We start from the raw sequence: 18769 nt of genomic DNA on the forward strand, positions 1-18769 counted from the left end.
TCAGGAAGGTCTCAGGCCATGCGGGGTTTAGGACCCCCCGCGAAGCTGTTACCGAGCGCTGTGAAGGCCGGGAGCGATAGGCGCAACGCCCTAGCAACCATAGGTACCCGGGCCCTCCTCGGGAAGTTATACGTTCAAAAGTTGGAAGTTGGGGGGACTGAGAGGGAGGGGGGGAGGGAAAGATACCGGAAGATGCAAAGTTCTCACACCTTAAGGAAATGGGAATATCCCAATCTGAGAGTACGAAATGGGAAAACTTAGAATCCTAACATACAACATACAAGGCCTGAACTCCCCGATAAAGAGAAAGAAAGTGGAGTCCCTGCTGAGGAGAGAAAAGGCGAACATCCTCCTGCTTCAAGAAACACACATCAAGGCACAGGACAAGCAGAAAATACGCCTCAGGGGATATCGGATATGGACACAATCGAATGCCACGGACAAAAAAGCAGGAGTCCTCATAGCAATCAAAGAAGGAGCAAAGGTCATTCTAACGGACAGGCACACGGATAAAGAAGGGAGACTAGCAATGGTCAATGTCCACCTGGACGGGTCCCATCTAACTCTGGCCACAATCTATGCACCAAACACGGGACAAGACGGATTCATTCGAGAGGCTCTGGAGAAGCTAGAGGGCTTCGCAAAGGGAGAGGTGATCTTGGGAGGAGACCTAAACCTCGCATGGCAGCCACAAATAGACAGGAGCACAGCGGGCCCCTCCACACAGGGCGCCCCCTCCAAACGACTCAAACAAAAAAATGGATCAACTCGCACTCTGCGATGTTTGGAGACAGCAAAAGGGCCAGCAGAGAGGCTACACATATTTCTCACACGTTTACAACACGATGTCAAGAATAGACTATTTTTGGGTGTCGGTGGGCCTTATGGGGAAAATCCAAGATATAGAAACGGGGTCAATATCCCTGTCTGACCACGCCCCACTCTGGCTAGAGTTAACAACCCCAGAAAAAGGAGGAGGGCTGTGGCGCTGGAGGCTCCCATGGGATATCCTCCATGACCCAATAATGGGAGAATCGATAAGGGACAAGATAACGGAATACTTTACACAAAACGACACAGGTGAGGTCCCACTAAGCACGGTCTGGGAGGCATTCAAAGCAGTGACCAGAGGCAACTTTATAGCCCTGAAAGCCTCCAAAGAAATCCAAAGACACCGCTGGAAAAAAGAACTCGAAAAGAAAATAACGGACATACAGGAAGAAATTATATCCCACCCAACTAGAGCCTTAAAAAAGGCCCTAAAACACACACAGGGGCAATTGGAAATGCTTCGCACAAAAGGAGCCGAAAGATCCCTCCAATTTCTTAAACAACGGCTATATATAAAAGCCAATAAGGCGGACAGACTCTTAGCAAGACAGCTGTGAGAAAAACAAAAGTCAATAAACATAATGAGTATGCAGGACAAGCAGGGAGAACTGCATACACAAACCTCAAACATAGGGAGAATCTTCCAGGATTTTTACCAAAATCTCTACACCACAGAACACCCGAACGAAACAGACCAAGACGCTTATTTGCAAACCCTCCCTTTAAAAAAAATCCCTGAGGAAGACAGAATAGCACTAGAGAACCCGATCTCGGAGGAGGAACTCAGAAAGGCAATTGCGGCACTCCCGACAGAGAAGGCACCTGGCCCAGACGGCTTTACCGCCCCCTTCTATAAAAAATACGCAGATTTACTTATCCCCGTCCTCACGAGACTTCTAAACACCTTTAAAGAACAGGGCAATGTGACCCAATCAATGAATGAAGCAAAGGTCCTGGTGTTCCATAAAAAAGGGAAAGACCCTTCGCTCCCCAGTTCATACCGTCCCATAGCACTGATTAATATTGATGCAAAAATATACACTAAAATTCTGGCGAACAGGTTATCCCCACTTCTCCCGTCTCTAATAAACCCAGACCAATCAGGATTTATCCCAGGGAGACTCACGCATGACAACCTGAGAAGAATAATACACCTGGTCGAGAAGACCGAGATCACCCAAACACAAGCAGCCCTGCTCTCATTAGACGCCGAAAAGGCTTTCGATCGGGTGGAGTGGACAATACTATTTAAAACACTAAAACATATGGGCTTTGGAGACCAGTATATAAAAATGGTAAAAGCCAACTACACCTCCCCGACAATCAGGATAGCCATTAACGGGGCGATCACGGACAAAATAGAAATAACACGAGGCACCAAACAGGGATGCCCACTGTCCCCTCTGCTATATGCCATTTTCCTGGAACCACTTCTAACTAGAATAAGGGAGACAGAAGCCATAACGGGAATAGAAATTGGAGGCTCACAACACAAAGTAATAGCATACGTAGATGACATGCTGCTAGCCCTTACGAACCCGGGAACAGCACTTCCCCAAGCCATTAGAGAGCTTGAAACCTTCGGGGCGATATCGGGCCTCAAAATTAACAAGAACAAATCAGAACTCTTACTTTTAGCCGGAGGGAGGCCGGAATTGGAAAGAATAGCAATCTCGCAAAACCTGAAAATAGCCGATAAAGGAATTAAATATTTAGGGATCACCTTAACACGTAAGATAGAAACATTATATAGCGAGAACTACCCCCCCCTACTGGTACGGGTAAAGAGAGACCTGGAGCGCTGGAACCCCCTAATGGTCTCATGGTGGGGTAGAATTCAAGCAGAAAAAATGGTCATCCTCCCCAAAATGCTATACCACTTTCAGGCTCTCCCAATCAGGGTCCCCAAATCGTTCTTTAGAGCACTGACCAAAGCTATCTCGTCCTATATATGGAACAAAAAGCCCCCGAGGATTGCCAGAGCGATCCTTACTGCCCCAACAAAGGAGGGGGGAATGGCCCTACCACATTTTCGCAAATACTACATGGCTGCGCAACTTTGGGTCCTGAGAGAATGGCTGGGTGACAATCAACAATCAATATGGGTGTCTCAGGACAGAGCGGTAGCCAGATCCCCATTGGAGGAAACCCTATGGAAAGCAAAACAACATAGGCACCCAAACCTCGGCATAAGCGAAATCATGAAAAACACCCTTGAGGCCTGGGATGAGCAGACACGGAAGGGCATCATGACCACAGTGGAGGGGCCGTTCACACCCATCTGTCGAAACCCACAGTTCCCACCGGGAATGGAACAGGGAGCCTACGAGAAATGGGAGGCAGCAGGAAACACAAAGATAGGCGAAATGTTCCAAGACGAAGAAATAAGGACCTTCAAAGAATGCAGAGAAATATTAAAACTAACGGAAGCAGACAAATACAAATATGGACAGCTAAGGCACTGGCTCACAACCTCAGACATCAAAACAGCAGCCACAAGGGATCTCAAGCCATTCGAGAAGTTTCTAATCACCAACTCAGGAACTAGAAAATTAATCTCCTCGCTCTACACATTTATAAACTCCACAGGGGAGGAACTCAAATGGGCATATATGGTCAAGTGGACGAAAACATTGGGGGAGGAAATCCACAAACGCCAGTGGGAAGACCTATGGAACACCATACCGAAAATGACCCGATCAGTCCAAAAAAGAGAAATGTGGCTAAAAATAGTAACCCAATGGCACTACACTCCGGAAAGACTGCACGCCATGTACCCACAAACAACAAACACGTGCTGGAGAGGCTGCTTGGAGGTGGGCACGTGGAAACACATCTGGTGGGACTGCCGGGAAATCAAAGCCTTCTGGTCGGAACTAAAGGTGGAAATTAGAAAAATATTTCCAGAGGCCGAATTCCTGGGCGAAAAAGTATGGCTATGCGGAATCAAAGATCAGGCAGCTAAGAAATTCAGGAAATCACAATGGAGGGGCTTCATGGGTCTACTAATACCCGCTTGGGCGACAATTGCCCAAAACTGGAAAAAACAAGAGCCCCCACAAATGTTCACTTGGCTCCAGAAAGTATGGACACAACTGACCATGGAAAAGCTAACACACACATTACAAGGAACGAAAGAGACCTTTGCAAAGGAATGGGGAGAGATACTCGAATATCTGCAATCAGATTACATGGAGCAATGGTGCCCCCATAATATAAGAATATCGGACATATTGAGAACATAGACTTGCACAGAAACGAAGAACTAACGAGAACCTTCCGGGGTGGGAGGGGGGTGGTTCGTTAGGGGGAGTTGGGGAACGGCCAGGGGTTCTCATTGTTGTAACTGAAAATATTAAATAAATCTTTAAAAAAAAAAAAAAGCCACCAAAAAAGAATTCAACAAGATAGCTACCCAATATAAAAATAGCCATCATCCTAGCCAAATCCACCTCCTTCAACACCAGAATTACAAATGCCAAATTGGAATCCAAGGAGATGTTTGCCATCTTCAGGGAACTAGTCACACCGGCTCCCATCACACAGGTCTTCTCCAAAGATGAACCATGGTACTCTTGCATACAAACGGCCATGTTCAACAAAATAAACCTGCACAAAATCAGAAGCAGCCAAAACTTCCTTACCCCTCCTCATCCCATCACTCCTACCGCTAACACTCCCACCCTGGTCAAGTCATTCTTCGAGTTCAAAGATGTCACAGATCTGGAAGTTCTCACACTCCTCAAACACATCAAACTTTCCAACTGTAAAGGTGACATTTGCCCGGCCAACATCATTAAAGACTGCGCAACCACCCTAACCCCATTCATCAATGCATTCATAAATGCCTCCTTCACCTCAGGTATGGTCCAACCTTGCCTGAAAGAAGTGTGGGTACGCCCGCTCCTAAAAAAATAAAAATCTCTGGACCCAACCTCCCCAAACAACTACCGTCCCATCACCACAGTTCCCTTCTTGCTAAAAATGCTCGACAAAGCAGCATAGACTCTGGTCCAACACTTCTTAGAAATTAACTGCATTCTAGGTAAGCATCAATCGGAATTCCGCCCAGGTCACGGTACTGAATCAGCCTTACTGGACTTAAAAAACCAACTATGTGAAATCATTGATGAAGAGAAACCAGCACTACTCCTCCTCCTCGACCTATCGTAGTATTTGATCTAGTGGACCACAGCATCCTATGCAGGCACCTCATTGCCGTGGCTCACTTTTCCCATAAAGCCACCTTCTGGATCTCCACCTTCCTCGAAGGGAGAGCCAGGAGCGTTTTCAGACCAGGCTTGCGCAGCGCCTGCCACCATCCACTGCAGAGTCCTGCAGGGCTCTTGTATCTCTCCCAATGTGTACAATATTTTTTACCAAACCGGTCTTTGACATACTGGATGCGAATGGCATAGCCTACACCAACTATGCAGACGGCACTCAGCCCCCACCCCTCTGGAACCTACGATAGAGACGCTAAAGCCTTAGGCTCTATCTACTCCACCATCCAAGCCTGGAGGCCTTTGCCTAAACTGAGACAAAACCGAAATCAAATCTTCATAGTTGGCCCCTGGAAACCCTCAAACTCAGCAGTCATTACACCTCCTTCACTATCGACAACACTCAGATTCCTGTTTCACCCTCCGACAAGACACTAGGTGTCTACCTTGATTCCACACTATAAGTGTCACGCCAAGTAAACGCAATCGCTTCCTCAGCAGCTCCATAAGCAACTAAGCTGATCAATGAGGTCAAACCCTTCCCATCAACCCAGAAATGTCTCACCATTGCCAGAGCCACTACAGGATCAAAACTAGACTACTGCAACGTCCTCCTAGCGGGCACCTTAGCAAAAGATATAAACAGACTTCAAATAATACAAATTAACGCTATCCGTGCAGCTCTCAACATACCCAAGAGGGAACACATCTCAGCTGCCAGACGCTGTGCACACTGGCTCCCCGTCAAAGAATGCATCCTCTTCAAGACACTTGCCATCACTCATAAGTGCCTCACTCACTTGGCCCCATCATATCTATCAGAGAAACTAGTCAGAACAGGCTCCCTAGGCCCACTACTCCAACCAACTCTACACCCCCATTGTGAAACGCGCAAAGGCTGGCGATACCAGCTTCTCCTTCATCGCCACTAGACAATGGAACGCCCTGCCACCAACACCCAGGAATCAACCCTCTCATACTGCCTCCCGCAAAGCCCTGAAAACGTGGTTGTTCATCTAAAGCACACACTCACACCCAGCATCACTCTTCCAATTCCTACTTGAAGGTGCGATATCATACCTATTAGTGGTAGCTGGTTCACCTGAAACCCCTCAAACCACCTACAATGCTAAGTTTGTTTCTCTCTCCTCTGCAACCAGTAACTTATGTTATTGCTCTTGTCAGTACCAGGTTCCCTGTAACCTTAAGAACCTCGAACTGGATATTTTGTCATTTGTGTAACTAAGTAAGCTTCCTTGTGACAGCGTGGCAATGCCTAAGGGCTGCTTTGTGTGCTTTATAAAGGTAAAATACAAAATAATGTTATAGGTTTTTGAGTTATTCGCTGCGCTAGGCTTTCCTTGATGTATTGGCTCAATGGGGTTGCCATTACTTGGACTTATGCGGTCTTGTATCCACAATGTTCTCTACTTTCCCTCCCCTATGAGTAGCAGAACGTTCAAAAACGCCCGGGAAAGAGCAAGAATCCTAATGTCTATGGCATAGATGCAGTATTGGGACCCTTCGCGTTGAAGGCACTGCTTTTATTATGTCTTGCATTTAAAAGTGTAATAAAAGGAGGGCATGGCCAGGAGCGCCAGCGATGTGGCTGCTCCTTTGATGGCCTCCGCACTTTGCCCGCAGCAACCAGCAAGAAAATGCTGTTCCGGATTGCGTTTTAACCCTGAAATAGCATCTATAGTTGGCGGAAGGTCTGGGCCGTGGCCGGACCGAGAACTCAACACTATCCTGTCGGTATAGCCCAGATTCGGGGCTAGAGAAGCCTGCGCCCCTCGCCCACCCCTCTGTGAGCCAAGATGGCAGCCGGGCAGAAGTCGCGTACTCCGCGCTCCAACCGCAGCCAGAGTTCAGATCTAAGCTCACTGCACACAGAAGGACCGGAGCCTTGGAGCCTCTACCCTCTTCGATTGTCTGCTCACCAGCTGATCGCGCACTCTCCTGCGACTCTGCCCGGGGCGCTGGGGGAAGAGAGAGATCGGCCCCCCAACATCACGGCCAATGAGGAGCCCCCAGCTGGAGTTCCTCTCCGGCCTGCGCCGCAACGGGTGAGCGGCCGCCAACGCCTCCACCGCTCTACATGTCCGGAGGCTTCCTGGTCCTCCACCATCTCCTGAGACAGTCGCCCCCCCCCCAGCTTGAAGGCGGATACGTGACAACGGAGGGGCTCGGCGCGGCCCTGAAAAGGCAGCTCTACGTGTCCGGAGGCTTCCTGGTCCTCCACCATCTCCGGAGGCAGTCGCCCCCCACCCCCAGTTTGGGAGGCTGATACGTGACCAAGGAGGGGCTCGGTGCGGCCCTGAAGAGGCGGCTGGAGCTGATCCAGAGTGGCTGGCAGCTACCCAGATGCAGTCCAGCCCTTCCTAGAATCCCTCACTACCGCAGTCCTCTGCATAGGGCCACATGATCTGCCCCCCCCCCCCTCCCTGGAGCCTGGCCTGCGCTCCCCTCTTGAACTGCTACACAACCTCTGCAGAGGATCCTACAGGCACCAGTGTCATCTGCCGCTTCCCAGGGCGCCCCTGCCCACCTCCCACCACTTCCAGAAGAGGCAGGCCAGGACACCCTGCCCTCATCCCGGGGGGCCCCGCCAGCTGTAAGTAGACCGCTAACCACCACCACAACTTCTGAGTCCTCCCCCTTCCCCCGCCTGATAGCCCCATAATTGTGCAGAGGCGCTGGCTGGCACCTACTCTACCTGCTGCTTCCTAGGGTGCCCTGGCCCACCTCCCATCCTCGCCATAGCCAAAATAAGAAGCTTAATCCCCCGGCTGTCATCTTGGGGGACCTCACCAGTCGATAGCTGCACCCGCGGCAGTAACAGTATTGGTATCTTACGGGGATCCACCTCCCCCCTGAATCCTGGGACAATGGCTAAACTCCTTAAAACCCCCAAGTCCACCACCATCTCCACCATGCTCCTGGCAGGAGACAAAGGGAACAAATCAGACCCCCGAAACTCACACCTCAGAAGGCATCGGAGGACAAAGGGACCCTCACAACTAAGGAAGACCTCCAAATCTTCATGTCTGATATTAAATCAGAATTTTGATCTTGCATGTCGGAGTTCACCTCAAAGCTGGAACAGACGGAGCAGAGGGCCATGGAGGTCGAGCACAGGTTGGGGGAGACCGAAGACCTGACCCAGGAGCACTCTACTACTCTCGTGGAGGTGCAACGCACAATCCAGGCCCTAATGGACAGAACCTAGATCGTCGAATTTAAGCAAGAGGACCTCGAAAACCGAGCCCGCTGCACCAAGCTGCGCATTTGTGGTGTCCCCTCCTCAATTCCCCCACAGGGAGCTACCAGAATATGTGGGCAACTTCTTCCAGTCGCTGCTACCTCACCTGGACAAATCCCAACTTCTGCTGGATCGCACCCATACACTGTGCCCCCAAGGGATGGACTCAGACTCCCCCCACCCTCCAGATGTGATCACGAGAGTCCACTTCTATACCACCAAGGAAGCAATCTCGCTAATAGGCCGCTCACGCGATGAACTTTCATTCCAAGTCTCCCCGCTCCAAATCTTCCAGGACCTCTCTCCCCCGACGCTGCAGAAGCGTAGGGCTCTGCGTCCGTTCACTCTCTTCCTCCGAGACCATCAGATCCGCTACGGGTGGCTGTTCGCAAAGGCCCTGCAATTCTCTCACAATGGCACCTCCTGAACCATCAGCCACCTTGACGATGCAGCAACAATTCTACGCCCCAGCTCCCCGGAAGGTGTGGGGTCTTCCTCCCCTGGCCGGGCAGAAATCGAACAGGGCAAAGCTTCCCCCAAGCCGAGCACCCTGGTCAAGAGTGCAGAGAAACCGCAGAGCTAAATAAGGACCAGCTGTACCCCGAACGAACACATAGCATTAGAACATCACCTGCTAAACCTTGCAGCGGGCCCCGTGCGGAGTAACAAAAGGGACTGTTCAAGGGATGTGGGAGGACTTGAGAGCTGCAAATTATTGAAACATAAGGGTGGCGTCCTACCACAACAACATTTAATATACTTCTGCATTCATTTTTAATGCAAAGATTGTACCATTTAACAAGCCAAGTATCAATGGAACTGTATATTCATGCTTAATGGAAATGAGAGCAAGAAAACACATATACAGTGACTGTTAACATATTTATTTAGTTAATGTTCAGTCAACTTGGGTATAATTTCCCATAGTATTTTTTTAGTTTTTTGAAAAACACCTGCCTAAAAATTGGCAGACCTATTATAGAAACAAGAGAACAGAAAAAAATGAAAAAACAAACATAACAGTTGGTTCAAATTCCTCATAGATGAACATAGGTATGCCCATACACAAACATGAATACAAGGCACTTATTCAGCAATAAATCCTGGCAGGGTTACCCTCTATAAATGTCACATTTAGATCATGTTCCTTATAGAGTAACCCCCATGTAATCATCACAAGACACTTAGGAGGTGAATTGGTAAACAATGAACTAAAGTTAGTCTTCACAAGTGCATTCTGGTTGTTATTTCCGAGGTGTACTGGATATTGGGAGGTAACCAAGTCTTTGGGCATGGTGCGGCCCATGCCCAACTCCAAGGTGTATGTCACAGTTTTTCCCTTGGAGTGACTCCCAACCTTTTTGGTTGGCAACAGCCCAGTAGGCTAAGGGATGCACCGATAAGTCGAAATCAGTCCCCCAAGTTACAGTTTTGGCTCCCCATTGGAGGCCTGTGTTAGAAGTTCTTTCCTCCCGTAGGAGGCTACTTAGAAAACCTCAGCCACAGGCGAACCCAGACCAACTCGCACCTCTCGACTATGACTGACTTAGACTCCCCCCAACCCCCTCCCCCAGGACCTACGACCATAGGGACCCAGCCTCCACATCAAAAGCTTAAATTTGTCACTTTAAATGTTAGAGGCCTAAACTCCACTCCGAAGAGGAAATCCACCCTGCAACGGCTACAGGACAAGGGAACCTCGGTACCCTTTTTGCAAGAGACTCATTTGATGCCGGCGGATTTTTCCCGCCTTTGCAGTAGACACTTCCCCCTGCAACTGCTGGCTTCCAACGGCACCAAGAAAGGAGGCACTGCTATCCTCTTTGCAAAAGAGCTCAGACCGCAAATTCTGGACTCATTACGATGCCCGTAGGGCCACTTCATGGCAATCAAATGCATTATTTTCGGCCAACTCTACTCCCTCATCTCAGCCTACACTCTGAATGATAACCAGGAAGGGTTCTATCAAGACTTAGAAGAGGCCCTCCTCCCATTCATCGAGGGACAAGTCATCATAGGGGGGGGGGGTTCAACGGAGCCCCTCACCCAATTAAGGACAGATCGCACCCCCCATCCTCTAGAGACCTAAAATTGGCAAAGAGCCTGCTTCACCTTTTCGGACCCTGGATGTTGTGCACACCTGGTCGGTAATGTATCCAGAGGAGAAAAACTTCACGTTCTATTTGTACGTACACCGTACCTTCTCCCGAATTGATCCGCTACTGGCCTCCCCTCAGATCCTGGCCTTCACGGACGACGTCACTATTGGCTCCAGGGTCCTCTCTGATCACACCCCGGTCTTGCTGACCCTGTGAGCACACGACCCTGACCCCCCCCCCACCGCTGATGGAACTTATATGACCCTATCTTGAATGACATGGCAGTAAGGGACTCCATTGCTAGATCGATTGAAAACTTCTTTTTCGGAAAACCGCAATGAGGACACGTCCCCAGCCAACACCTGGGACGCCATGAAGGCGGTGATCGCTCAAGGCGCAGTCTTTCACTAACAAGACATGTGGCCCGCATCGCCCTGGAGACTGAAGTCCGGAAGGCCGAAACCACTCACAAGCGGAAGGGTTAGTCCCCGAAATCTTATAGGGCTCTACAGGTGGCACAAAAGAGGCTGGAGGCACATTACACCGAAGCCACAGTTCACCTGCTAACTAGAACTAAACAGTGGTATTACGCCAAAAGCAACAAAGCAAATAAGCTGTTGGTAGACAAATTAGCCAAAACCAAGAAGAGAAACACCCTCCTGGACCTTCGCGACCCACAGGGCACGGTCCAATTCGCAGAGTTTGAGAAGCCAGGACTGGCGGCGGTCCATCTCTCAGAGATAATAACAGCATCTCCAAGGGACCAAGCTGAACAACAGAACTACCTGCGGAAGATGGCCCTCCCTCACCCCACGCCCACGGCAAGGGAAGGTCTTGAGGCCCCCATCACAGGCGAATAAGTTGAGTCAGCCATAAAGAGCCTGAAACCCATAGTACCGGGTCCTGATGGGTTCTCCACCCGGTTCTACAAAATCTTCCGACCTCCGCTGGTGGCCCCTCTGACTCTCCTCTTCAACTCATTTGCCACCACCGGAAGTACCACCCTCTGCATGCAGGAGTCCATCACAATCCTCATCCTCAAGCCCGGAAAAGACCCCAGGGACAACAGCTCATATAGACCCATCTCATTGCTAAACCTGGACGCCAACATATACTCCAAGATCCTGGCTAACCGTTTAGCGCTGATCCTCCCTGACATCATAGACCCGGATCAGATGGGGTTCATAACACACAGGTCAATGAGAGACAACATCCACAGAGCCCTAAACCTAGTAGATGTTGCTAACCAAGAATCCCAAAAACTGGCCCTACTGGCCATGGATGCGACTAAAGCTTTTGATAAAGTGCACTGGACCTTCCTGCGCCTCGCCCTCGAGGCCTTCCGCTTTGGCCCGACGTTTCAGAAAATGGTCCTAGCGAACTACCAGTCCCCCAATGCCCCTTTAAGAGTCAATACTCTTCTATTGGACCCGATCCCTCTTACATGTGGAACAAGACAAGCATGCCCTCTGTCCCCCCGTGCTCTTTGCCCTGGTCATGGAGCCCCTGGCCCAACGCATCCGCCTGAACCCTCAGATCAAAGGCCCACAAGTAGGCCCTTCCCAACACAAAATTGCTCTTTACACCGATGGGTTGTTACTGACCCTCACTGACATTGCGACCTCCATGAAGGCGGCCCTGGCCGAAATCCAGAGTTTCGGGAGAGTAGCATGTTTTGCCATCAACTTTGCGAAGTTGGTGGCCCTGGGGGTGGGGCTGGGCCCAGGAGAAAGAGAAGCAATGCCCGATTCAGTGGAGTGCCAAGTCGATCCCATATTTGGGGGTCCAAATCCCGGCCCACCCGGCAAAAGTTTATCAGACAAACTTCCCCCCCTCTTCGAGGAGATGGAAAAAGATCTTAACCGCTGGCTACCGCAGGAGATCTCCCTTCTGGGTCACATTACGGCCTGCAAAATGAACCTCCTCGCACGGTTCCTCTATGCCTGCTCCTCCCTGCCCTGCTCGATCCCGCTCCCCCCTGCAGCATCTCCAAAGGAAAATGATTAACTTTATTTGGAGGGGCAAGAAACCGCGGATTCCCAGAGAACCATGATGGGCAGTGCTAAATTGGTAGGGCTGGGGGTTCCCGACCTCCGAAGATACCAAATCGCAGCACAACTAGCCCACATTCAAGCATGGGGAACCGCTTTGAGGCACCCCAAATGAGTGGAGATCAAACAATCCCGTCTCTCTCTCTCTCCCCCTACGCTTCCTCCCATTCCTTCCCTCCTCACTGCACCGAACTTGGCCGAACACTCTGGTCTCCATTAAACATTCAGTGAGAGCCTGGGACTGGGCCCGCAGACACAAGGGCATCCCAGGGGGCCTGAGCTCATTCTCCCCAATCTTCCACAACCCAGCCTTCTCCCCAGCGAACTTTCGGAAATTGGGTGGCGGAATGCCTCGAATCCCTGGTGCAGCTGTTTGAGGAGGGCAGCCCTGGCACCTTTGAACAATGCAAGACAGCCTTCCAGTTAGCGGAAACTGACAGGTTCACCTACGCCCAACTGCGGCGCTGGTGCTCCCAACCCCCAACGCGAACTGCAGCGACCCGAGCCCCACCTCCGCTAGAACTCACCGCAAGTGATCTGCCAGCCCGGGGGAAGATCTCTGCTCTTTATAGACCACGGCATGATGACCCCTTTCTCGCCAAGCCTTCTTACATGTCTCAATGGGAAGCGGACCTAGGGCAGGCCATACATAGAGGATCAAACTTGGGTAGACATCTGGTCGAGAACCTGCACGTCCTCCCCTTGCATCACCAATCGGGAGTGTGCCCACAAGCTGCTCCTACGCTGGTACTTCCCCCCTCTCTGCCTCCATCACTTTCAGCAGGCGCTGGACCCGCAATGCTGGCATCTCTGCGGACTCCCAGGATCCTATTTCCACATGTGGTGGACTTGCCCTAAGGTGAGAGAATTCTGGTCCCAATAAAAGACATTACTCAATTAGCAATTCCCCTGGCCCCCGAAAATGTCCTCCTGGGGATCTCGGTCCCAGGTTCTTACCCGAGAACAGGAAGGAGGGCAGCCCTTATAACCCAACTTTTGCAGGCGGCAGAAATCACTGTGGCACGCACTTGGAAATCCACTGAAGGCCCCCTGATGACTAGGGATGTAACGGTATTACGGTATACCGTTAAAGATACCGTGAACCACTTAATTGAACAATAATAACCGTCACATTGTTTATACCAGTATACCGTTCATACCGTTAAGTGTGCTTTTCAATCTGATTTGGAAAGGCTGCAGTAAGCAAGTGCTGCGCAGTCTTGGTCTTGCACTGGTGGATGTGCCGTCTGCCAAGTAGTTTCAGTTTGAGCAGTTTTTAATGCCATTCCTTAAACCACACGTGCCTGACATAAAATCAATATGTTAGCAATAGGAAGAATAAATACAGTGGCAAGAAGGAAAAGGGTTTACTTTTTTTTTAATTTACATTTTTTTTTAAAACGCTCACACAGCCCGCGGGCATCGAGGCGCTGTTAAAGAAATAGTTTTTGTTTATTTAGTTGCGTAATTGTTTTTGTCTTAGTTGCGTATTTATAACACGCTTAAACACCCAGAGGTTTCTAAGCGCCGACCCGGGGATCGAACCTGTGTTGCTTCGTGTTGTCTTGCTTCCAAGGCAGGCACGTTGCTGCTGAGCTATTCTCCCGGGACTTTGGGTTGGCGGCTTTGGGGTTTATATATTTATAATGGATAATGTTTTCTAAACATATGACAATGGGGGATTTCCCTGGTTCTATCATTGAATTTACATGTAATAAGTCACACTGCGAAATTTACCCATCTCTGTGGGTATTCCCTGCTGCCATACCAAAGGGTAACATGTCCGTGATTACTGAACACCTTTTGGCCCGGAAGTAAATTAAAGGCTGTAACGTAAAGAGAGAGTGCGTGTGCGTGTGTAGGTGCACAAGCGTATACTACCATCAGACTCCATTGATCTGTGGCATGCAGGTTATCAAGATGGCAACATGTTCATCTTCACCAGTAGCCAGTGGGGGAGCTAAAAGCCTAAATGACCACTTAAAAAAGCTATTCAGTTTGCTTTTCCAGTCGCAGCCCCCTCCTCCTCTCCACACGTGTGTTTGTGTTTGGTGGAAGCCAGGGGTGGCATTTCAGTGGAAAGTATGTTGAAAAGCCCAATTCTGGCCCTGGGTGCCTGGTTTTGTTTGTGATGATAAATCTGACAATTTATGACCTTTTAGAAAATATTTGTTAAGATTAATTTACTCCACCGGCTATACCGCGATAACCATGATATACCGTCGTTTGGCAAGAAGGTTATTGTACCGTCATAAAACTAATACCGTGACACCCCTACTGATGACCCTCTGGTGGATTAAGCTTTGGGACATCTTGATAGCCGAGAAGGTCACTGCAGCCAAGGCGGGCGTCCTTCACCGCTTCGCGAACATTTGGGCCCCGCTGTTAGACTATGACCAAAACTACCCGGCGCCGACTTATAAACCGTGCCTAATCGCTAGAGCCCTGCCCCCGAGCAACGAGCACCCATCACTCGACCCAACCCAGTTAGACGGAAAGCAAAATCTCAACCTAGGTGGTAATAGGATAGGGATGAGGGTAATGTTTCCATATGCCATGCTTGGGGTTGCAATTATATGTTGATGTATATGTTCACCTGTGCGCTGATTTATAAATAAACTAATTTTAAAAAAAGTGTAATAAAAAACACAAACACACGCAGAATGTTTAGGAAACTAACAGTTGGCAAAGGAACCAAAAAAATTTTAAAAAGTAATTCTTGAAACACAGAGTAGGAACTTTGGGTTCAGTAAGAGAAATCTCAAACTAGTTGAAACAATACAGCTTCGGAAAAACAAGTACACTAATTTAAAAAATGTTTACATTTAGGAAGAACTTACTATGTTGTTTGCATTTGCTTCTACGTCACTCATAATGTGCGCCATACCATGGAGCTACGTAATGGCTTTAATGGACTTCTCTTGTGACATTGTCAGACCATAAGGTACCAGCAGACAATCAGATCTGTCATGCCGGTGACAGAAGCACTCACTGCTACAAGATCTACTTACAAAAATGTAATAAAGTTTGAAATTCATATGCTAGATGGGGAGCGCAAACGCAGAAAATGAAACATTGCGTATGCAAGGCACTTCCCATGCCAGCACTTTAATGATTAATGTTGAGGAAATGTAATAAAGTAGTTACTTTTTACGGAGTCTGTTAAAACTGCGCCCAAGTCACTTTTAAAGTCAAAAGTTGCCCAACGCAGAAAACAGGTGGTTGACTTAGGCTCCAACCACAACTGTTCATTTGAAAAAGCTCTCAATTCATGGACTGGCATGGAGCACCATGCTGAGTCAGCATAAATCTCTCGCGTCACACACAGGGCAGGTTTCATTCAGGTACGCGGTACGAAAACATCAGTGACCTATGCCATCCTAAAAAAAGGGCTCTAAACATTTCTTCCACCATACTCTGCCAGACATTCAGCCCATTCTAAGCAAATTGAATGCACTTTTTAATATCATTGTATTAAGAAATTGTTCCTGCATAATATGAATAAGTGCATCAGATTCCACTTTTTTTCCACTCTACCAACACACCTCAAACTTACATCGTCCAATTTTGGATTTCCACAGCTTTTTTTTTACATTCCAATAACAAAAAAGCAAGCATATATGTCATTATCTGCAAATATACAAGACAACGATTTTGGAAACCAATGCACTCAAGAAATGTATTGACCTCATGGTAAAGGGAAGGAATAACGAACTCAACTTCCGCTTGGGGAATCTAGAAACAATATTTTCCTAAAATATGTAGGGCATCAGCTGTCTGCCCATTGCTCCTACCACTCCATGAACTCCAGCCAGCAGTGTCCTGTGCCCGACTTATCATTGGGCGCATAAGGCCCCAGTCTTCCTTACTAAACCCAAAAAGTGATGTAAGGCTTTGAATTCATTAGCACTGGCATTGCTCTGTGCACGATTGCAAACTGTATCACTGTTTTTACTAAGGATTGCACCATTAAAAAAAATGGGACCACTCTGACATAAATCAGTTTCTGTCCAGTAGTAACCCTGCCTGAAACGGAAGGTCATGTTCCCCCACTCATGACCACGAAGAATACCCCATATTGTACACCCCCCCCCCTCCCGCCGCCCACAGAGAAATGCTGTGGCCTTGTTCAGCCTCATCAGTGTGGTGCATCTTTCCTTAGACGCCGCAAGCAAGCGACTCACGTCTAGGCATACTGTGTCACACTTAGGGAGAGAAACGAAAACAACAAATTATGGGTAGAATGAATCATTTGTATTTTTTTAGATTTTTATGGCAGTGTTTCGCCAAAGCGCTTAACATAAAAAAATACAACGTGATGCACAAAAAACAATTGCAATGTTTAGCTGCCCGACTATCTTAGGGATTCTGCCTTCATCCTATCCCTTTTCAGTGGCATCTGACTCCAGGTCCTCTCCATTACACACGTCTGCGCCCTCCATGTCAGAGAATGCGGCCACTCTTAAAACCCCTGGCAGCGGTTCTTGCCCAAGCCCAAACCCCTTTGACTGTATGATATGTGTATCCCTCGTTGCCCCTTGTCTTCGGCAGTGTTCCATATTCCAAACCACTCTCCTTGTCAGTGCCTTGATTTCTGACCATAGACCCTCTCCACATCAGCTGCTCTTAACCCTGCCCTCGTACCTGCCAGTGGATCCTCCCCAAACGTCTCACCGTTTACAGTTCCTTTCCTGATAAGAGACTACTGCTGCTCTACAAGTTCATATCTCTGCGCCCCCCCACACTCCCCTCCCTCCCCGCTTCAAGGGACCTGCGTGAGAATGACTTTTCGTCCACTTAGGTGGCTCCCCTTCAAGGCCCCCGTGGCCCTTATCTAGTGGCCTGGCTCCCAACTACCCATATGTCAGTGTTCCCCCATTGCCACCTTCTTACGCTCTCGGTGCCTCTCTGGCCTTCTCCTCTTAAGTAGCACCCTCCAGCGATCTCTACTTATGCAACCACACCCTCTTGCAGTGGTTATTACCCGCTGTCCATCACGCCTTCTGTGGAACTCTCACCTTCAAAACCCGCATTCCCGGTCCCCTCCTGCTGGCTTGGACGGGGTTCTGTTGCGGGCCACCAAGTTCCGACTCCGCCATGATGCCGAGGGGCGGGTGGGGGCTCTCAGGCCCGGCATCGCCTGCTGACAGTGACATGGGTTTCTTCAGGCGGCCAGAGCCAGTAGCGGGAGTCACTGCGTACCCGAACAGCAGGCTCTTGCCGCCACCAGCGCTCGCCCGAAGCTTGACAGTTCGAGACCACGCCTCACTACTACACCCTTACTCTCAAACCACGCCTCGAGGCATTACACCCCGCCCAACTGCACCGATGGCCAGCCCCTGCCACAAAAAGACGTGCTTCGGCATTGCATGTTCGCCTCAAGAGTTGCGGCGCTCGTGCTCATTCTTTCAGACTTCTGATTCGAGCAACTGCGCATGTCCGTCCTTTCTAAGTAGGTGGAGAGAGACTAGTTCCCATCCGAGAAACGGACCATAGCAACGGCCCGCCCACTCTCCTTCACGTGACTTCCGACGTCATCATTGTGATTTTTTCGGTGCAATGAAGCGGTTCCGGAGCAATTTTAGTGACCGGGAAGCGGGTAGGATGTGGCTGCTGGTGCAAGTGGGCATTTGTTAATCTGAAGTAACGCACCCACCCAATGTAATAAGAAAGAACTTAACAGCATTTTCTTCCGGATACCGGAACGCTTCTGCAAGACCCTGGAGCGTCCGACTTCATCTTGTACCTTTTGTGAGTGGGAACCGGGAAGGTACTGGCTGCCAGGCTGCAAGAGCAGCATCAATCCGGTGTGCTCTTGGCTGGCAGAGAATACAATGTGCATTTTCTACGGGAAACCGTAGACGTTCCTGCAAGACTCCAGGTTGGGATGGGGAGCGGAAAATTACTGTTACTTTCAAAATCATGTTCAGCTTAGTTCTGGTGGGAGGGATAGGGACACAGTGGTATGGGTCTTGAGGGAGGGATAGGGACACTGGTGTGGGTCTGGCTGGAGGGATACGGACAAAGTGATGTGGGTCTGGAGGGTGGGGTGGGGAAACTGGTGTGGGTCTGGTGGGAGGGATAGAGACACAGTGGTGTGGGTCTGGATGGAGAGATAGGGACACATTGGTGTGGGTCTGGAGGGAGGAATAGAGTACAGTGGTGTGGGTCTGGAGGGAGGGATCTCAGTGGTGTGGGTCTGGAGGGAGGGTTGGGGTACAGTGGTGTGGGTCTTGGAGGGTTGGGGCACATTTTGGGTCTTGAGGGAGGGTTGGGGCACATTGGTGTGGGTCTGGGAGAAGA

The 18769-nt window shown here is 49.5% G+C and overlaps 1 protein-coding gene across 2 annotated transcripts in view; it reads right to left on the bottom strand.

Annotated features, from left to right (window-relative positions):
* The window catches only part of PHLPP2 (PH domain and leucine rich repeat protein phosphatase 2), a 1504106-nt gene extending 1486212 nt beyond the window's left edge, over positions 1-17894 (bottom strand). The window contains exon 1 of one of the 2 annotated variants that reach the window (XM_069635467.1): positions 17485-17894. In XM_069635467.1, the coding sequence (XP_069491568.1) occupies positions 17485-17622 (138 nt within the window). In that variant the 5' untranslated portion in view covers positions 17623-17894. The remainder of the gene's footprint in view (positions 1-17484) is intronic. The other variant, XM_069635468.1, reaches the window with a different exon arrangement.
* Positions 17895-18769: the final 875 nt, after the last annotated feature.

This window comes from Ambystoma mexicanum, chromosome 1q (assembly GCF_040938575.1).
Source record: "Ambystoma mexicanum isolate Mex_15411 chromosome 1q, UKY_AmexF1_1, whole genome shotgun sequence".
NCBI classification, from domain to species: domain Eukaryota; kingdom Metazoa; phylum Chordata; class Amphibia; order Caudata; family Ambystomatidae; genus Ambystoma; species Ambystoma mexicanum.